Source organism: Macaca nemestrina, chromosome 15, assembly GCF_043159975.1.
Source record: "Macaca nemestrina isolate mMacNem1 chromosome 15, mMacNem.hap1, whole genome shotgun sequence".
Classification (NCBI taxonomy): Eukaryota; Metazoa; Chordata; class Mammalia; order Primates; family Cercopithecidae; genus Macaca; species Macaca nemestrina.
The window spans coordinates 4,908,779-4,931,002 of NC_092139.1; the positions used below are offsets into that span (position 1 = coordinate 4,908,779).

Below are 22,224 nucleotides of genomic sequence, written 5' to 3' on the forward strand. Positions count from 1 at the left end.
ATCTTTTTAGTTGTAGACTGTATGAATAATCTAACACTTTTTTTTCCTAACAATACTAGTTAATTGATAGCTTTTTGACTCTCTTATATGAGATTTTACTTAAACCTTAGCCTCTCAAAAGTTTTCTATTTAAGAGTTTAAAGCAAATGAAAATCCAAAACAAAGTAGAAGCATGCTTGGTTTGTGATCATGGCTTCACCAAAATTTAGCTTGTAGAATTCCAGTAAGGAGGTCATTTATCTACATACAACAATGTCAGTAAGTATTAAGGTTAAAGGATTTTATTAGATTTACAATATTTTCTATTATATTTTTACTATTTAAGTCTTCAATATTTCAAAAAAGTAGTTTTCTCATTGTATATATTTAAGGTGTATAACATGATATACATAGTGAAATGGTTACTATAATCAAATTAATGTATTCATCTTTGTGTGTATGTGGCAAGGGCACATAAAATCTATTCTTGGCAAATATCCCAAATAGGTTGGTACAACAACCTATTATATAATACTGTATTATATAAAGTTGGTGTATTACATAATACTATTAATAGTCCTTATGTGTTCTGCATTATATCTCTAGACTTACTCATCCTATATATCTGCAACTTTGTATCCTTTGATCTCCCTTTTTCCTTCCCCCCGCCATTCTCTGGTGACCACTGTTTTATTCTCTTATTTCTATAGATTTGACTTTTTTTTTTTTTTTTTTAAGAGTCCACATACAAGGGAGGTCATGCAGTATTTTCTTTCTGTCTGGTTATTTCGCTTAGCATAATGTCCTCTTGTCTTGGTTCATCCATGTTATAGCAAATTTCAGGATATACTATTTTTAAGGCTGAATAATATTTCTTCATGTATATATACACGCACCACAATTTATCCATTCATATGTCAATGAATACTTTGTTTCCGTGTTTTGATTATTATAAATACCACTGCAATGAACATAGGAATGCATTTTTTTTTTTTTTTTTTTTTTTTTTGAGACATAGAGTCTTGCTCTGTTCCCCAGGCTGGAGTGCAGTGGTGTGATCTTGGTTCACTGCAACCTCTGCCTCCCAGGTTCAAGCAATTCACCTATCTCAGCCTCTTGAGTAGCTCGGACTACAGGCGCATGCCACCATGCCCAGCTAATTTTTATATTTTCAGTAGAGATAGGGTTTCACCATATTGGTCAGGCTGGTGTTGAACTCCTGACCTCAGGTGACCCACCCACCTTGGCCTCCCAAAGTGCTGGGGTTACAGGTGTAAGCCACTGCACCTGGCCCTAGGAGTGCAATTATACTTATGGGTGGTGATTTAATTTATTTTGCATATATTTTTATTCAGTTTAAGGAGAATGTTACAAATGTCAGATTTATATTAGTGAAAGCACAACTAGAAAAATATTTAGGCCGGGCGCGGTGGCTCAAGCCTGTAATCCCAGCACTTTGGGAGGCCGAGACGGGCGGATCACGAGGTCAGGAGATCGAGACCATCCTGGCTGACACGGTGAAACCCCGTCTCTACTAAAAAAAATACAAAAAAAACTTAGCCGGGCGAGGTGGCGGGCGCCTGTAGTCCCAGCTACTCGGGAGGCTGAGGCAGGAGAATGGCGTGAACCCGGGAGGCGGAGCTTGCAGTGAGCTGAGATCCGCACTGCACTCCAGCCTGGGTGACAGAGCGAGACTCCGTCTCAAAAAAAAAAAAAAAAAAAAAAAAAAAAGAAAAATATTTAAAAATTAATCGCACATTATTTGTTTGGCACATAATGTACAAGTTTTTTGTTGAGGTAAAATATAAAATTTACCATCTTTATCATTTTTAAGTGTGCATTTCACTGATTATATATATAAATATAAATATATAAAAATATATATAATATTACATATTTTATATATTTTATATATATATATATTTAATCCCTTAGTTCCCCCCCTACTTCTTCCTACTCTTCCTGGCCTCTGATAATCACTGTTCTATGCTGTATCTCCATAAGATTCACTTCTCTAGCTCCCACTTATGAGTGAGAACATGGGATATTTGTCTTTCTGTGTTTGGCTCATTTCACTTTACTTTGGCCTCCAGTTACATCCATGTTCCTACAAGTGACAGGATTTCATTCTTTTTTTATTGCTGAATAATATTCCATTGTATATACACAGACCATATTTTCTTTATGCATTTATCCATTGATGGACACTTAGGTTTCAATAATGCTGCAGTAAGCATGGGTGTGCAGATACTTCTTTGGTATATTGATTTCCTTTCTTTTGGATATATACTCAGTAACTTGCTGGATCATACTATAGTTCTATTTTTAGTTTTTTGAGGAATCTTCACACTGTTGTTCACAGTGGTTGTACCACCATTTGCATTCCACCAACAGTGTATGAGACCCACATCCTCACTAGCATCTGTTATTGCCTGTCTTTTTGGTACAAGCCATTTTAACTGAGGTGAGATGACATCTCAGTTTTTGATTTGCGTTTCTCTGATGATTAGTGCTGTTGAGCATTTTTTCATATACCTGTTATCCATTTTTTCATATACCTGTTATCCATTTAATGATTTTTTTATAACCCTCTTTTGTATTTAGGAAAAAGTTCAGAAAAAAAGCTACAGAAAACTGAAGACTACTTTTGTCAATGTTACTTCTGAATGCCCATTGTAAGTATTTTTTGTAAATATTTTTCATTTTCTTCGTATTTGAAGAGACTACACGTATTTAAGTGGAGCTAATATTTCTCTTCATTTTCACAGGAATGATGTTTACAATTTTAATTTGAACGGAGCCGATGACCCTATCATAAAACTTGGAGTAAGCTAAAAATCAATAGATACTTTGTATTTACTGAGAAGTTACATTGTATTTACCGTGCGGTTATTAGATAGTATGTTTTTAATGTGCATCCTCTTACATGCTTTAAATTTTTTAAGAAATAGGTAATAATATTTTGGATAACCAGCCTATGTATATTTAGGTGTCTTTTTTTTCAATTTTTTTTTTTTTTTGGAATAAGATAGAGAAAAACAAGCAATTGTGGGGTAGAAAGCCTTCACTACCAAGAAAATCACCTTTCTTATTGATGCAAAGTAAAACTCTTTATTTATTTTTATTATATGTTTTCTTTTCAAATATAAATATTGTAGTAAAGTTAATTTTATGTCAAATCTTATTTTGTGAAGCAAAACTAGATGTATATTCCTTTTAATTCTTGTTTGACATTGACAACTTTTTTTAATGTTTATTTACAATGTAGATCCAAGAGTTTCAAGCTGCAGCTAAAGAAGCCTGTGCAGATAAGTCGATTAGATTGTAGGTATTTTTGTTCGATTAAAATATTCTGATTTTTTTTCCTCTTAAATATCTCTTCCCAGTCTTAGAGTTTAACAAATGAGAAGAGTGAATTAAAAATGGTAGTTATTATTACTCCCATTATGATTCTGTTACTTCAGCATTTACTCTAAATTAATATGCAAATTATCATCACTTTGAATATTAGTTGTATATCCTAGATCATGAAGCTGAAAAGACTTAGTAGTTCTTTAATCTAACATAGTTATTTTATAACTGAGGTCAGAGAGGATAATTGGCTTGGCCAGAATAATATAGCTAATTAGTGAAAGAGTTAAGACTGAAAACTCAGGTCTAATTGTCCATTGTGTGTTACCTTAAGAAAACAAGTATGAAGGGTATTTTTTAATTAATACATATTTTTATTTAAGGGTAGGTCCAAGGAATCATGATGAACTTAAATCTTCTGTCAAAACAAAAGATAAAAAAGTAAGTTATAATATCTCAATATGTCTATTAGAAATAGTATTTCTCTTAATTTTTAATGTTAAAGATCATCAAAAACAAGAAAACAAAAATATTTTGATTGTTTTATTTATGCAACTATCCACATTCCTATTATGAATTTTCTTATTGTCTTTCAGCTGTTTGTAATCATCTAATGAAATGACAAGTTTAGTTTTTTTTCTATGTGTACTATTAGGTTATATCTCTCTGGAAATAAGTTGTTTTAACTTTGAATTAACAACATCAACACCAAAATGCAAGTATCACTATCTGATCTGGTTTTTCAAGCGACTTTCTTGGATAGGTTATTAATGCCATCCTAAATTAGGATATTGTTTTTTGTTGTTGTTGTTTTGGTTTAACTTACCTTGCATGATATAATGAGATGTAGTATTTCTTCATGCATTTCAAACTTTTTTTATAGATTATAACAAATCATCAAAAGAAAAATCTATTTAGTGATACTGAAACAGAGTACAGATGTGATGACAGCAAGACTGATATTAGCTGGCTAAGAGAACCCAAATCAAAACCACAGCTAATAGACTATAGCAGAAATAAAAATGTGAAGAATCATAAAAGTGGAAAATCAAGTAAGAAATTATCTTTTGGAGAAATGTTGCAAATGATTTTACAATTTATTTCAATTATTTAAAATGCTTTATATAAGCTTATTTTATTTAGACTTCATTACTACATACTTTCATGGATAGGACAAAACACTACAATTTTTATGGTTTTTGTTTTATTATTTTGGTAATATGGTTATATTTAAATTTTATTTTTAATAGGACCTTAGGAACACAAATTATGATTTATCATGATCCTTGGCTCATGATTCTCATCACTTGTCTACTCATGGCCCAGTATTATCCAGTTATTTAGCTAATTATTGTGAATAATATACCAATTACTCATGAACTCAACACCTTTAAGATCAAGGCTTGAACTTTGACACTAACCTATATATATTTACATGTATTTACATTTATGTGTTTGTGTATAAAATATATGTATTTATATGTGTGTGTATATATTTTTTTACTAAATATCCCATCTTCTTGCTGCACCCAACATGCATCCTTTTTAAGGAATTTATATAGACACAAAAAATATATCAAAAGGCAAACAATTTTCTTCCAGATTTTTTTTTTTTTTTTTTTGCCTAAGTTTTCCACAAAGTATTTTCCTAGAAAGTGGTTTCTGCTTTGTCTTTGTGATAGTGAATCTCTTGAAGTAGTTGGTATGAGTTTCAGGTATAAGTTTTGGCTAGAGAGAATTACCATTTTCACAGCTGAACATCAATTTCAATGTTTGCTAAAACAAAGATTTTATATGTTGCATTTTTAAAAGAAGACTTAACTCTGTGATTTTCAATTAAATGTATATTTATTTTAAAGGCGTCAGCTTTTATTTTATTCCAGGATTAAAAATAACCAATAGTTACCTAAAAGTAGAAGTGAATTTTGGCATGTGTTTAGAAATGAAGCTGAGTCTTGAAATTTAGGTGAGGGGTCACCAGATACATGAGGAAGTAAAGCAGCAGAATTATCATATATAAAAGGGAGAGAAGTATGGAATAGCATAGTATAATCAGGGAATGCAGTATTAAGGTATTTGGTACATAGATCATATTTGTGGGAAAATGGTGAAAGGTGAGGCTAGATTGCATCGTAGTCTGAACCTTGAAGCAGCCAAAGAGAAATATAATAAGACTCACATGCCCTCAGGGACCATAGAGTCTAGTGGGAAGATGTACAAATAAAAACATTTATAACATAAAGTAGAAGATTAGAGATCTCAGGAAGACGTTAGAGGTTAGAGTACTGTCATCACTATTTATGAAATTGAAATTCTGTATGAATTCTTTTGTTTAAATTATTGAACAACTACAAGTTAATGTGTTTGAATTGACTTATTGCCAAGATTAGAGGACCTTTCTTCCAAAACAGCTTTGCTTCCTTTGCTTGGATAATCTCATTTCTTAGGTTTCAGAGACTATTTGGAAAGATACTTGAAAGGCAAAAAAGAGAAGTGGGACTAAAGCTGCTATCAATAATATGGATAAATCTTATTAACATAGTGATGTATGGAAAATAAATCATAGGATATTATACAGGATGTGATATTTTATAAATCTCATTATATTGTTTAGAGATATATATCTGTGTAATAACGCTTGTTTTTAAAGCAAGTAACTAAGACCTGCAGATTTCAGGACAGTAATTACCTTTTAGCAGAAGGGACACGGAGGATGGTATAAGAGAGCATACGTAAGTAGATTCAGCATTATCCACAATCTGGTTCTTAAATTGAGTGGTAGATTTATAGGTGTTAACTTTATAACTTATGTTGACATACTCTCTTATATGTTTAAAAAGTTCTATAAAATAAAGGAGTGGGAGGAAAACTGGCAATTCATATCATACCAAACACTATACAGTAAAAGTTATCAATTCTTGAAAATTACATTTTTGGATGAGTTTAAAGATGGTGCCAATCAGAGATGTGGTACAGTTGGGCTACTAAAAAGTTCTGGGAAAGGAAAAGCTTCCAAAGTAGTGTATCATTGTGAGGCCAGATTCTTCAGCAGAAGGGGTGAGGAGAAGATTACGGTGTCAGGAGGGCTGGTATCCTGGTGGCCTGAAGCCACATGGAGGTTCATTTATTAAATGCTAACAAATGCTTTAAAAACTTACTGTTTTTTGTTATTTTAATTTAAATATGCTGAAATGATGTTCTCATAAATTTAATGCCCATTCTTATCTATTGTGAAAATTTAACCTTATTTTTCTGAATTGCAGGATCATCCTTGGAAAAGGGACAACCAAGCTCTAAAATGGTAAGCCAAGAAATTTGTGTTCAAACATCCCTTTACAATTACTTTTTCTTGTCATATGAAAATAATTCATCATCTCATAATTTTATTCTTATCAGTTATGTGTGTTATGTACTTGTTCCTCCTTTTGCACCCTTTCTCCTGACTTGTTTCTTTTTAAATCACATTGGCCTTTGACTCCATTTTATTCTGTGCTTTTAGATATTTTTTTAAATCTCTTTTACTTCAGTTAGATAGTATATATCAGGCTTCTCAGGGATTTAATGGTAGGGATACAGAGCATGGTAAAGAAGGTAACTGGAATGGGAAGATAAAATCCATTAATTTAAAGTATGTTAATCAAAAATCATTCTTACAAATATTTTACGTAAAGCTTGTCACAGTGCCAATTTTATAGCAAATTGTTTGTATTTCTTGTGCCTCAAATATTGATCTAATAATATTCAGGAATTTTTTTCCTAAAGATACCCAGTAAAAATATCACCAAAAAGATGGACAAGACAGTTCCGGAAGGAAGAATCAGACTTCCACGAAAAGCAACCAAAACAAAAAAAAATTATAAAGATCTCTCAAATTCAGAATCAGAGTGTGAACAAGAATTTTCACATTCATTTAAAGAGAACTTGCTAGTAAAGGTAAATACAGTTCAGATTAATTTCTAAAAGCCTCTTAAAATATTAAACATATCTTTTTGTAAAAAATGTCAAATTTATCTTGTTACTTCTTAAGAGTTAACTTCCTATGTGACAAAATTTAATAATTCTAGAAATTTGCCCTTAGGCAATAGTTGGCATTTTTGTTATAAAACAGATATCTGCATCTAGTGAAATTATAACCTTATGATAGTATCTTTGAAATGGAGAAGTACTTAATCTTCTAAAATTAGGCTTTAATAAAGTATAGCATGGAGAAGTTGTCCATCTGTTGAGTGAAAGCAAAATATTGGTGTCTGAGGTTCTTCTCACACACTGGCTCACCTGTCACCATCCCTGACTTCTTCCTTATGTCTCATAATGTCCAGACACTTTCCCAGTCACCTGTTCTTGAAAGCAAAGTTATTTATTTGTCTGGCAGTCCATCATCTATAGAAGTAATGAGATGTCAGTATAATTTCATTTTTTCGTCAATATTCAATAGTTTTCTGTAACTCCAATTATGGGAAAAATATATATACTTATATATATCACTATATATAGTAACCACTGTACATATACACATATAGTGTATGTGTATAGTATATAAATATTTGTAGTGCTTACAATGTGCCAGCTGCTATATTAAGCACTTTACAGATTTAATGTCTTAAAATCTCGTAAGTACTATAGGTAATTAGTACTATTACTGTCATCCCATTTTACAACTGAGAAAATTGAGGCTCAGAGAGAAGGAGCTTGCTCAAGGTCACACAGCTAGGAAGTGGTAGTCTAGGATTTGAAACCAGAGAGTCTGGCACTAAAGATAGGTTTCTGACCAGTACAGTGTGCTGATTTAACGTCATAAACTTCCATCTCTTCTTGTTCGCAATCTTGTTATCTCTTACCCAAAAGACTTTAAAGATTTCCTAATTTTCTATCACTTTTTTTTTTTTTTTTTTTTTTTGAGACACAACCTCGCTCTGTCACTGGGCTGGAGTGCAGTGGTGTGATCTTGGCTCACTGCAACCTCCGCCTCCAGTGTTCAAGCGATTCTCCTGCCTCAGTCCGCCTAGTAGCTGGGCTAATCTTCTTTGAACCCTCAAAGAAGGCTGGCTATTTGTATCTCTTAAGATATTTATTATAGTAAATGTATTATATTCTCCTGGGAATTTGTCTTATGGCTTCTAGTATATTAGAAAGTCTTTCACTACTCATATCTAGGTCCTTGTTATACCTGTATGTGGTAATATACAACCTTTAATAAATATTTGAATATAATTTGTTTTATGTGTCCAAGTGTAAATATTTGTACTTGAGTATAATTTGAAAGTTATTGATACATTTAGGAGGAGAATATCCGTTCCAGAATGAAAACCGTAAAGCTACCAAAGAAACAACAGAAAGTCTTCCATGCTGAAACAGAAAAGGAACTATCAAAACCCTGGAAAAACTCATGTCTACTAAAAGATACTATACGAGATAATTGCCTTGACTTATCTCCTAGATCTTTATCTGGCAGTCCATCATCTATAGAAGTAACGAGAGGTCAGTAATAACTTCGTTTTTTCTTAACTTGAATATTCAGTAGTTTTCTATAACTCTAATTATAGGAAAATACAATTTTGAGGGGCATTGGTGATTATAGTACTTAAAACTTCATTGTTAAGCTAGTTAATGCTAGTAACTTGACTTTTGATAACATGGGAACAATGCTACTAGGATACTGAAGTTTTTCATGTTAGGAAGTTAAAGATCAAATGCTTTAATGTGGAAAATATTTAGTCACAAATTATAACTTGAAATCTTAAATACTTAATTTTAATGTGCTTTTTTAGCTCAATATATATTTAATAACAGAATTTATAGATAATTCTGTTTTTTCTATTTATATTTCATTGACAAAAGTCCAAGGAATATCTTGGACCCACAGTGGATTAATACTGTATACAGTTGAGGTTTTGCTTTTACTTTTAAATAATTGGCAAAGAAAAATTCATATTCTTTGGAGCTCTGGTATATGTGTATGCCTACTAGTATAGAAAGTATAAGCTTGCCCTTTTTATACCATTTTTGTTTCCTTGCAAGGACATTTTAAAGCATTTCTAAATGCTAATCATTTCAGTTAAAATGCAAGACTTAAATCAGTTAGTATACTTCTGCTTCCTCTAAAGTAGCTATTGTGTTCTCAGTACTAAGGACCACTATAAAATTTCACATAAGCACATACTTAGAAGACAGATGTACATGCCCTGATTTGATCTGAAAATTGTCTGAGGATTTATTTATATTAAGATTTATTCCAGCAATAAATTTTCTAATTTTTATGTGAAAGATGTAGAGCAGATGATTTCTTTTTCAATGATAAAACTTTGTTACATTAAAATATACAACACTGTCAGCTATGATGTCAAAATACTCAAGATAATAATTAGGTTGATCCTTATATTTCAGGTCATACTGTAGATATTTTTATTGGAAAATGTTTTGAAAGTTCTTGTGGTTACAAGTATATTTTAAATTCAGCCATTATTGTTTTTCAGTCTTATAAATATTTTAAATATAACTTGATTTTAATTTTTTTAAAAGGTATCCTTTTTTATAGCCAAGACTTGAAGATTTGACAAATCTTTATGTTCTTAGAATTTAAGTTAATCATGCTATTTCTAAAGCAGACATCAATGATAGCGCTTGCCATCTGTTTTCTTGTGTTTTTTGATGCAATGTAGGTGTAGAGAAAATAACAGAAAAGGATTTTACTCAGGATTATGACTGCATAACAAAATCTATATCACCTTATCCAAAAACTTCATCACTTGAATCCTTAAATAGTAACAGTGGAGTTGGAGGTACAATAAAGTCACCCAAAAACAATGAGAAAAACTTCCTGTGTGCAAGTGAAAGTTGTTCACCAATTCCACGACCACTGTTTTTGGTGAGAATGTATATATATATTTTTCTTTATCAGATATATCTGAAGGTAGTAAGTCATTTTCCCTATCTTAATCGGATACACATTGCTTGTCTATTTAAGGTTTTGGGTTTGGTCTAGGGTCTTGGGGGAGAGGGACATAATAACAAGAGAGAGAGATAGTTGCCAGTCTTGATGAACCTAACAAAAAATAAATATATAGCTATACAGGAGGAAGAATGTGGTAGCAGGAGAGTACAGTAGTTTCTCATTATCTGTGGTTTCACTTTTTGAGGTTTCAGTTACCTACAGTCAACTGTGGTCTGATAATATTAAATAAGAAATTGCAGAAATAAACAATTCATATGTTTAACATTGTGTGCCATTCTGAATAGGGTGATGAAATCTCGAGCCATCCATTCTGTCCCACCTGGGACATGAATCAACCCTTTGTCCAGTGTATCCATGCTGTATACCCTACCTGCCTGTTAGTCACATAGTAGCCATCTTGGTGATCAGATCAACTGTAGATGTATTGCAGTGCTTGTGTTAAAGTAACCCTTATTTTACCTAACAATACCGCCAACGGGCAAGAGTATTGATGCTGACAATTCAGATGGGCCAAAGAAAAGCCATAAAATATTCCTTTAAGTGAAACGGTGAATAGTCTGTGCCTAATAAGGAACCAAAAATAAGGTATGTCAAAGTTGCTAAGATCTATGGTAAGAATGAATCTTCTTTCTATGAAATTAGGAAAAAGAAATTTGTGCATAGTATAATAGGGTTAGATACTATCCATGGTTTCAGAAGGGTCTACTATATTTTAAGAAGAAATGGTACATATAATTTGATACATAGATGAGGAAGAATGAAGAAATTTTTTTCAACATATATTTACTTTTTATATTCCTACCATTTACCTGTTAAACTTCCTTATAAACACCTAAACCAAATATTGTAATTACACTGTTTTCAACTAAATTGTCCATTTACTTTGTCAACATGTAATTTTTGTAACTAAAGGTTATTAAAGGCCGTAGACTTTATGGTGAAATCTGAAAGAAGTACCTGCATTGCAGGAATAAGCATATTCAGATCTAGAAAATGTGTGTAGTTCTAATGTGTAGAACAATTAGTAGTATCTCTTAGGAAGTGATCATTCCTACTACAAAACTCTTATCTGTACTCTGTATAGTAATCACCCCTTATTCTCAGGGAATATGTTCCAAGACACCCCTCCCCCAATGGATACCTGAAATGGAGGATAGTACTGAACCCTATATATACTATCTTTTTTTCCTATACATACATACCTATGATTGTTTAATTTATACATTAACTTATAAATATGCAATTTATAAGTTATTACAATGACAAAACAGAACAACTATAACAATACAGCATCACTACTCTTGCTTTTGGGGGCCATTATTTAGTAAAATAAGGGTTACTTGAGCACTGCAATATCTCCAGTCAATCTGATAACTGAGATGGCTATTATTTGACTAACAGGCAGGTAGCATATGCAGCATAGATATGCTGGACAAAGTGATGATTTTCATATCCCAGGCAGGACAGCAGGACAGCCAGAGATTTCATGGCACCACACAGAATGGTGCACAATTTGAAACTTATAAATGATTTCTGGAATTTTTCATTTAATATTTTTGGGCTATGGTTGAGCATGAGTTATTGAAACCATGGAAAGCAAAACTGCAGCTAAGGGGGACCATTGTGTGCCAGACAGATAAAAGTGGAACTATGCTGTTTTAAAGTCAAGGTAGGAGATCTAAACGCTAGATCTACCTAGTCTCCCTCAACTCCTTCCCTCAAATAATCCCCACGGCATATTTTCAAAACTGAGTTTCTACAGACCACAATTTGAAACCCATTTTCACACTAGTGAAATTCACACAAATTCTCCTGTGACCCTTTATCAATATAGTCGGCCCTCCATATCTGTGGGTTCCACATCTGTGGATTTTCAACCACAGACAACACTATATATTTTTAACTGTGTCTATATTGAACACGTACAGACTATTTTTCTTGTCACCATTTCCTAAACAATACATATAACAACTATTTAAGAGTACTTACATTGCATTAGGGTAGCATAAGTAATTTAGAGATTACTTATGTATATGGGAGGATGTGTATAGGTTATATGCAAATACTGAACCATTTTGTATCACAGATTTGAACATCTTCTGACTTTGATATCCACAGGAGGTCCTAGAACCAATCCCAGTGTTTCTGTCATTCTCATTTGCCCCACATCCTTTAATCCTGTCAGTGTGCCACCTTGCAAAATCTCCAAACCTAGGTAATCCCCACCCATCATCTTTGATGCTACTCTGCATTAGATGGAATTTTAATAGTTATATTCATTGGCTGGACACTCATGAGACATTCCCCCCATGCTTCCCCTTTACTGTCAACTCTTAATAAGGTGTTGGAAATTTGCTTTATGCAGTAGTTGAACCTGCTTACACTCTCAACACTATGAGATAGTGCTCATGTCTCTACAGTTTTAACTAACTAGGTGTTATCAGATGTTTCTGTTTTTGCCAGTCTGGTAAGCATAAAGTTGTGTCTTTAATTGGCATTTTCCTGACTCATGGCATCAATGAGTATTTTCACATGATTTTGGCCATTTTGTGAATTCCCTGTTTTCTTATTTTTAAATTGCACTGTTTGATTTTTCTTACAAATTTGTATGAGTTCTTAATATATTCTGGATATTCTTTATTTGTTGTATATGATGTAAACATTCTTTTCCTACTGTGTATATTTTCACTTAATTACACAACTTCCCTATGACAAAAGATAGGATGTAATCAAATTTACCAATCTTTTGGGTTGTTCAAGAAATCTTCCCCTAAGCTATTGTCACAAAAATATTTTCTTATAAAAATATTAGTTTTGATTTTTAAATTTTAGGTTTGGGTCTCTTCAGGCTTTCTTTTTCATATGGATATCAAATTAGTGCAACATCAGGAGTGGAATAATCTTAATTTAGTCATAGGCCGGTGATCACATGGGCCTGGATTTGGCACTATTAGATTTTACTGTTTACTGGCCTGTTTATCTGTCTCTGTGCTAATGCCACCATTGCTTTAATTAGGGTCATTTTACATTTATAGGGTGTCACATACCCCCTGCCCCACCATTCTTCAGAATTCTTTTGGCCCTTTACTGATTCATATACATTTTAGAATTCATTTGTCTAAGGGAAGAATTGCCATTTTTCAATACTGATGTTGATCTTTCTTAGGTAAACATCATTTATCTCTCCAGTTTTTCATCTTATTTCCTACAAAGTTGGGCAAAGTCTTCTACAAAGGAAATTATGCACCTTGTTGGATTAATTCTTAAGTATCTTATGGGTCTTCTTTTTGCTGTATTTAAAAAAATCAGACCTTTTTTTAAAATTATATTTTCTGAGTTTTAAAATTTTTATATAGAAAAACTATTGGTGGTTTTATCTCCAACAACCTTGCTGAATTTTATCGTAATTGCCTAGATTCTCTTGGCTTTTCTGTATAGACAGCCGTATAAACTGTTACACATGAAGACTGGAACAGAAAATGCAAAAAAAAAATTCTTATTCATGTTCTTGTTAAGGTGACTTTGACCTCTGGAGCATAGAAACTGTACTAGCAGGGATCCTTATCTACAGGTTTTGGTCATCAAAGTAATAATCTACTTGCCTAAGGATTTTTTATTTTTAGTTATGAATTGAAATTGAATTTTTGCAGGGAATTAGGTAGTTTTGAAGTTTTGCTTTAATGTTTTTTATTATGTTTATGTTCAACTCTTTTTGGGGGGGGGCTTTGAACAATTTTGTAACTACTTTTGGGTTTTTGTATGTCTTCATTCATAGCCCAGACATACTCCAACTAAGAGTAATACTATTGTAAATAGAAAAAAAAAAAGTTCTCTGGTACTTACACAAGAAACACAAAACCGTAACAGCTATTCAGACGTAAGCAGTTATAGTTCAGAAAAACGGTTTATGGAAATTGAATCTCCAAATATCAATGAAAATTATATACAAAGCAAAAGAGAGGTAAGTATGGTACTATAACTTATAAATTTTCCTTAAACTACAATGGTTCTTGTAAGACTCAGATTACTGACCTTTAGTGGTAATTATAATATTTTAATGCCTTTCAACTGTTATTACCTGCAAATCTGATTTTCAAAGTATATAGAATGGCTTGATCATAGAAAAATATTTTTTGATAGAAGAAAGTTGAAACTTTTAAAATGGGAGTAGTAAGGTCTTAAATAGTGAGGATATCACTGCTGAACTCCAGATTGCATATTTATAATTGGCACTTTCTGGTTTCATGAATATATAGGTATTTGGTTGAACTTCCTGCCACCATAAAAGCCCATCCATCCATCAATAAAAGTATTTTAATAACCTGTAAAATATAGAAAATCAAGACAGAATTTTACAACTTGGAGAGGGCTGGGATTTGAGCTAGACCTAAGTGGATGGGTAGGTATATGTAGATTAAGTGAAGAAAAATCAGTAACCTATGTAAAGGTTACTAAGTAAAAAAACCTGTATATTTAAATAGTATAACATAAGGTTAGATGTGAAAGATGTGGTTTGAAAGAAGAATAGTTTAAACTTTAGTTTTCTGTGGCTCCTCATTTCCTGACTCAAAGAAATGAAAAGCAGGAATAGAAAAAAAAGTAGCTTACATCACAGCTATTACAAGAAGATTGAGGTCAACTTAGAATCAAGGTTAACACATGGTAATATTAGAGATGAAAAGGAAGGGATAGAAACAATCTGAGAAATAATTGACAGCATTTAAAATTATTGGCTTTTGGGTTTGAGAAAGATGATGAAATGTGAATCGAAACATATTTACAGAATTATTTTCTAATTTCTAATACATATTTTAGGAAAGTCATTCAGCATCTTCATTATCCAAGTCTAGTGAAAGAAGAGAGAAAACGTGGTTTGACATGCCCTGTGATGCTACTCATGTATCAGGTTTGTAGTCGTAGTCTTGCTTTTTAAAAAATGATTACTGAAATGCTGCATGACATTTCATCTAAAGAAATTATGTATTTTTAAGTCATACCATTATTCAACTTAATGGAAAAAGAAAATAAGTAAACTAGGTAGAATTGAATGCATAATTACCTAAAACATAATAAAAATACTTAGTGGAAACAAAGGCTTTTTAAAATAAAAGCAAGAAAATATTAGGTATTTTTAATGAAAATTGTAGCACTTTTAACTTTCTTTAACTGTTCCTAAGGCCCCACTCAACATCTTAGTCGCAAACGGATATACATAGAAGATAATCTGAGTAATTCCAATGAAGTAGAAATGGAAGAGAAAGGAGAAAGGAGAGCAAACTTGCTTCCCAAAAAACTGTGTAAAATTGAAGATGCAGATCATCATATCCACAAAAGTAGGTAGATCAGTAGCCTGTATCAAAATGCAGTTATTTGGAAGGTGGTTCTTATATTTTGAATGAGTCTATTTACAAAACAAATTTGTAAAGACAACTTCAGATACGTCCAAGATGGATGATGCTTCATTGCAAAGTTCACATTTATATGAATAATTGTTGTAGTAAGGGTCTTATATACCCATAGGTCTCCCTCATCATTCTATCACTTTATCACATTTAGGTTTTACTAGAGTATGAATTTACTGATGTGCTAGTACCTCACTAAATACTTAACAATAATGTGGAACTAGTTAAAAAGCAGTTAAAAAATAATCCATAAATGTTCCAGCTTAAAGTAGTCATTTCTGCTGTAATAGCCATACCAAAAAGTTTGTTTTATAAATCAGAATAATCTCCTTTTTAAATTAAAAAAACAGAAGGAACTCTTCTGCCTTTGATTTCATAATCCGTAGGTTTCACATAGATTCAGAAAATAAGATAGATTTTGTTCTTAGCCTAATTACAAGGCTAAATTTACAGTAATGCATATTTTAACTTCAGCAGATTGTTTTTATTTTTTAGTGTCTGAAAGTATATCTTCATTATCAACAAATGACTTTTCTATTCCTTGGGAGACCTGGCAAAATGAATTTGCAGGTATAGAGATGACTTATGAGACTTATGAGAGGCTCAATTCAGAATTTAAGAGAAGGAATAATGTGAGTTATTCTTTAAATCATTATTTATACCCAATAATATAATAATATGCCACACTTTCGACTAGACCATTGGCTTGTTGGATCCTTTGGCAACAAAATATCCATTCATGAAACCAACTTTCCTTATATGTGAATAATTGGAATAAAATCTGTATATTATCCATATTCTTTCTTTTGCTACTACTTTTTTCTCTTTTGTCCTATTTTCCTTTTCAATTTAATGTTTTGGCTTTTCTATGATTTTTCTTTTTTTACTGGACGGTTTTCTTTTCATGCCACTTTTCAAGACATTTTTTATCTCATGGAGGTGACCATTAATGAAGGTAGTATGGTGTAGTATAAAGAATGAGCAGCTGCAGTCAGAGAAATACCATTTCACTTCATTTTACTAGTTCTGTATTATACTTACGTAGTGTTAGTTTTTGAGGTTCCAGTGAGATAATGCAAAAATGCTTTTTAAAACAATTTTTAATTATTGGTAATATTTTTCTGCCTATCTCTTTCACATGCCTCTATTTGGAATCGATAGCTTTTTATGCCCTCCTTTGAATAAAAGATTTTTTTGGCACAGGTTATCAACCCCAACCCCCCCGCCCCTGCAATCTTGCTTTCCTTTCTTCTATATTCAGGGTTAAAATTAGAATTTGCTTGTTTTTTCTCTTTTTTTTTTTTTTTTTGCCCAAGGTCAACCTAATCTGAATAGAGAAGCTTTGACTTATATATTCAAATGTAGCTACAGACACATATTAGAATATATGTTTTTGTGAAAAAAAAATGGTTTTAAAAAATTCTGAGTATGACTTTTAGGCTGTGTCTTTGAAGAGAATTATGACCATCAGCATTTTGATAAATACTGTAGAGTATGGTGTTCTTATGAAAACAGTTGAGGAGTAATTCAACTCTTAGTCAAAAACTTACTGATGGAGTTAAATAAGTTCACTCAGAGCAGTGTCTATTAACACTTCAGTTTAAATAACTGTGTTTTTAAATTTTTCACTTTTTCAAGTTCTTAGTAATTTACATTTCATGGAAAATGATTTGCTCTTACTGTAGTCTTGGTTATATTGTTATTTTGTAAAGATATTTTAAGTTTAAAATGAGTATTTTTCAGATCCGACATAAAATGTTGAGTTATTTTACTACGCAGTCTTGGAAAACAGCTCAACAACATCTGAGAACAATGAATCATCAAAGTCAGGACTCTAGGTCTGTAATACAAATCTGTTCTGAAAACTTTTGAATGCTACATATTCTGAATGCTACAGTTTTTAAAATTAATCTCATTTTGTTTCTGTAATAGGATTAAAAAACTTGATAAATTCCAATTCATTATCATAGAGGAGCTGGAGAATTTTGAAAAAGATTCACAGTCTTTAAAAGATTTGGAAAAGGAATTTGTGGTTTGTTACTTTTAAAAATTTTTAAATAAGTTTAAAACCTTGTTTTTAAAGAGCTATACTTGGAAAAACTTTCTTTTTTGGGAGCACATCCTAAAGCTTTTTGTTCAGAAAATAATTTAGTTTTATCTTAGTTTTGAAGTACAAACTTAAATTTATGATTAATATCTTTTATAATAAATGAGAAATCCTGAGAGATTTTACTTTCAATTTTATTTTAATTTGAAAGAGCATGTGACATCTGGAATATTCTTAACATATAGCCATACTGTTTGTTTAAATTTGTAATAATAGAAATAGAGTAATTCTACTGTTGGATTTTAATTTTTAATAATAAAGTTTAACTGGATTTTATACCTTACAATGTAGGACTTTTGGGAAAAGATATTTCAGAAGTTCAGTGTATACCAAAAAAGTGAACAACAGAGGTTAGTATGACATTCTTAATGACTATAATCTATGAAATTAGATTTTTAAATTAATTTCTATTGAAAACTTATGAATACTATATTATAGCACTCTAATTTGAATTATTGATAAATACAAAGTTAACTCTCATTATTTTACTTGTTAGGCTTCATCTTTTGAAAACTTCATTGGCTAAAAGTGTCTTCTGTACTACTGATAATGAAGAAACTATTTTTACATCTGAGGTATACATTTTATGCTTTTTATAGGTAACCTTTCTTGATTACAAAAAGAATTTGTTAATCTAACTTTGTCTTTGCTGTGAAAACTTTTATGGTAAATAAATTTCCTGGGTGAAATATATTTACTTTTTTACAGATGTGTTTGATGAAAGAAGATATGAAAGTGCTGCAAGACAGGCTTCTTAAGGACATGGTAAGTCAACTAAGTTTGAAAATGAAATAATCATACTTTAATGACTTTTGTTTTTGATTTTTTTTGTTTCTGCTTTTATATCTTTTTCTTTTTGGGTTGAGAGAAGATAGTTTTAGCCCAATTACTTTTAGTTCTTTAAATAATGGGAGCATATTTATATGAAAGAATAGGGGTAATTTAAACAGGCCCTCCTAAGGAATAAGAGAGAATATCAATTTGCAAATTGAAAAATTAGCTGAAAGAATGACTTGTTTGCAGTTTCTAAACACTGTGTACTGCAGCAGGCCTCTGTCCTGCTCTGTCTTCTGAAGGAAGAAAATATGGCAGGACAAAACTCCCAAAAAGTCTGTAGTTTAGTAGAAGACTTATTGTCTCTTTGGACAAGATGTCATTTACTTAGATTTGAGGATAAAATTAGTTTACTTTCCAACGGCCTAGCAGACCAGCAGCTGCATTCTGGGGTGGAACATGGACCTGGGAAGGGACTAAAGGTACTGCTTTAAGTGATAATGTCTTTGGAGTTTTCTCAAAGATGAAAGGCATTTTTAAGTACACTGATCTTTGTATACACAGTATATTAATGTGCTTACAAATTGTGTTTTAATAGAACCTCAATATGCTGACATAGTACGGGATCAAGATGTTGTGGCTAAGCTAGTTTAGCTTCAAGCAAAAAAGAAACTACTTAACTAGGTTGATCTTTGTTGAAATTGTTTTCTAGACTTTTTATTTTACTCTCTTCCTTTAAAAATTGAATCTAAGTTTCATTAATTTGGGGCTTTAAAAGATTAGAGCCTTCTCTCAACTGATTGTCTCGAATATCAGTAATGATCACAGAATTCTGTAGATATCGAGATATAGATCTCTTAGAATGCAATATCTTCATGAAAGAAGTTGTTTTATAACAGCTTGAATTTTTTTCTAAGTGTGATTTTTTTTTTCTTGGCCATAGCTAGAAGAGGAGCTTCTTAATGTACGCAGAGAACTGATGTCAGTATTCATGTCTCATGAAAAAAATGTTAATGTGTGAAATCTAGTTTTTATCAACATATTTTATCTAATTATTCTTATCTGTGTATAACTGAGGAAATAAGAGTAGTCCTACAAAGAGAAAAATATACATGTTACCCAAGCAAGTGTACCCTTTATAGGAACCCTCAAAATAAAAAAAAAAAAGTCTTTTAATGGATGAGAAGGACCCACTATAACATGACTCCAAGCCCAGAAGACTTCTGTCTATACACTATTATTTTTTAATTTTGGAGATGAAAGCTTCAAGAAACTTTTTGAGTTATGCTCATAAAATGAGTTTAATTAAATTTTATTGTGTAAAATGTATTATTACATAAAATGTGTTTTTGAATCAATGCAGTTTGGGGATGAATATAATTAAAATGTTTAATAGCTTAGAATTCAACTAATAAAAATTTAGCCACACTTACAAGGGGGAGGAAGTCCCTAATTTAAAATGTATACCTGAGTGGTAGATCAGTACTTTCAGCACACTGTTGGAAACATTTATTCGGTTATGGCTCTGGCCTAAAAAAGCTACTACGTTGCCTAAATATGTTAATTCAATATAGAAGTCCTATTTCATAAGCAGGCTGTTTGACAAATACTTTTAATCTAGTAGTCATTGTAATATCTTGCTAGATTAATTTATAAAAATGAGTACACATTTGATTTGCTTTTAATGAAGTTGAAATAAAAGCTTATGTCACTTAAATAAATATAAATCATTATATTCCTATTTTGTGAACATTGGGTATCTGAAGAAGGATATTTATTTGATCCAAAGTGTAATACTAAGTAGCCTTACTATCCCTTGTCTACTTAATGGTAGCAGAGTATTATTCAAAAATAATACCAGTAATTAAATACAGTGGGAAACCTGGCCTCTTAAAACCCTCTCATTTTAGTCAGCTTTATGCAATTATTAACATCAGCTAAGATTTATTGATAGGGCAGTGGGGTTGCTATTTTAAGAGAGTGACAGCTGTTATAATATTAAATACCACTCAGGACTTGCAAATCCATGTTGCCCTGTGAGACTAATTCCATCATGTCTTATCACCCTGTTTACCTCATCGTCAGCCAAATTTCCAAGACTCCTAAATCATACCTCATACTTATTTCAATACTGTACTATATGTGTAATCCATCCCAGGTTCTTTATTCTTTCCAACTCTTCTAAAATCCTGTCATTACCAGCAATTGTGCCCCTTTAAATCTCAATTTCCAACATTCTTATCACTCCAGCCTATCTTTCCAACTTGCTTTGTATAGTAGTCTCAAGCTATTTATACCTTTTCCCTATGCCTGTTACCTTCTTGTCTGTCCTTCCTTCCTTACCCATTCTAGATGCCATAGTTCAAAATCATACTCTTGCCCTTTCTCTTCCTGTCAACCTTATCCACTAATTCTTAGCTGTCATTCTACCAACTGAACAGCACAGGAGAAAATAATACAATCAGGCTTTACATTTATGGCCACGTACTTCAAATTGGGTACTCAACAATCTTTGCTCTCTTTAATTGACTTTACCACATTTCCAGAGTACTATTGCATATAAATATCTCTTTCCTTGATTCTTTACCTTTGAGCTGATTGTCTCACCTCATTTTCTCATCTTTACCCTAAAATCTAACATGTTTCCTGCATCAATACCAGCATTTTCTGATTTCTCTTTCAGTCCAATAGCAAATTTGTTTATTTAAGAACAATCACCCTACTAGTGCTTTGAATCCCAGTCTCTTTGATTTTCCTCTCCTGATTTTTACAGTCCGTGTTAATTAGATAAGTAAATAAATAGGCCTTCCATTGACATCAAGTTCTCCTGAAACCACTACCCTACCCATATAATTATCCATTCATTTTTACAGAGAACATATCAGAGTAATCTTCTCAGGTTACTCTCTCAACTTCTTTGCTTCGTTTCCTCAATGCAGCTCTGCCCATACTATTTCATCAAAACTACTTTTATAATCAACAGTCATTTATGTTGCCAAATCTAATCTCTTTTTACTTAGCCTCTCAGTGGCATTTCACACTTAAAACCCTCTGTTGGCACGTATTTGCTACTCTTCTTTCTTTTCCTCAGTCAGTGCTTTCACCTTCAGTAATTTCATCTAGTCCCATATAATAACTATTTCTGTGTTGATCTCAAATTTATAAAAGTTCTGACCTTCACTTTGGACATCAGAACATTATAAATACTGCTGTATTGATACTTCGAATAAGAATCTAAACTCTGAAAACAACTCGATTTGTCTCACTTACCATTCTTTCTCTTCATCAAAGAAAAAGTAAACTTTGTCTTCCTATCTCAATAAAATTACTTTTAACTACCCAACTATTCAAACCAAAATCTAACAAACAGTAAATTGATCAACAATTCCTATAGATTTTACTGCCAAAATATGACCCACATGTGAATACTTTCTGCCACTTCCACTGTCTCTGTGACAATGTCGATATCATTTCTCACATAGACAATTTCAACAGCCTCTTAAATGGCTTTTCAGCATTTATACTTTCCCATCCATACTTTTTTCACTTAGCAGCCAACATTGTCTTGCTAAAGCATAAATCATACCATGTCACTCCCTTACCTAAAATTCTCCAGTGACACACACTCTTAACCAGTGGGTCAAGGGACAACTCATAAG

General features: G+C 32.0%; 1 protein-coding gene across 3 annotated transcripts in view; it reads left to right on the top strand.

The window, feature by feature from the left end:
* The window catches only part of LOC105470558 (synaptonemal complex protein 2), a 68,667-nt gene extending 48,386 nt beyond the window's left edge, over positions 1 to 20,281 (top strand). For all 3 annotated transcript variants that reach the window (XM_011722647.3, XM_011722649.3, XM_071079091.1), the window contains exons 26-44: positions 2,584 to 2,654; positions 2,748 to 2,805; positions 3,248 to 3,303; positions 3,714 to 3,771; positions 4,214 to 4,382; positions 6,594 to 6,631; positions 7,093 to 7,263; positions 8,610 to 8,808; positions 9,990 to 10,195; positions 14,058 to 14,243; positions 15,098 to 15,188; positions 15,460 to 15,615; positions 16,180 to 16,316; positions 17,428 to 17,522; positions 17,617 to 17,716; positions 18,083 to 18,141; positions 18,288 to 18,366; positions 18,500 to 18,556; positions 19,509 to 20,281. In XM_011722647.3, the coding sequence (XP_011720949.2) occupies positions 2,584 to 2,654; positions 2,748 to 2,805; positions 3,248 to 3,303; positions 3,714 to 3,771; positions 4,214 to 4,382; positions 6,594 to 6,631; positions 7,093 to 7,263; positions 8,610 to 8,808; positions 9,990 to 10,195; positions 14,058 to 14,243; positions 15,098 to 15,188; positions 15,460 to 15,615; positions 16,180 to 16,316; positions 17,428 to 17,522; positions 17,617 to 17,716; positions 18,083 to 18,141; positions 18,288 to 18,366; positions 18,500 to 18,556; positions 19,509 to 19,586 (2,064 nt within the window). In that variant the 3' untranslated portion in view covers positions 19,587 to 20,281. The remainder of the gene's footprint in view (positions 1 to 2,583; positions 2,655 to 2,747; positions 2,806 to 3,247; positions 3,304 to 3,713; positions 3,772 to 4,213; positions 4,383 to 6,593; positions 6,632 to 7,092; positions 7,264 to 8,609; positions 8,809 to 9,989; positions 10,196 to 14,057; positions 14,244 to 15,097; positions 15,189 to 15,459; positions 15,616 to 16,179; positions 16,317 to 17,427; positions 17,523 to 17,616; positions 17,717 to 18,082; positions 18,142 to 18,287; positions 18,367 to 18,499; positions 18,557 to 19,508) is intronic.
* The last annotated feature ends 1,943 nt before the right edge of the window (positions 20,282 to 22,224 follow it).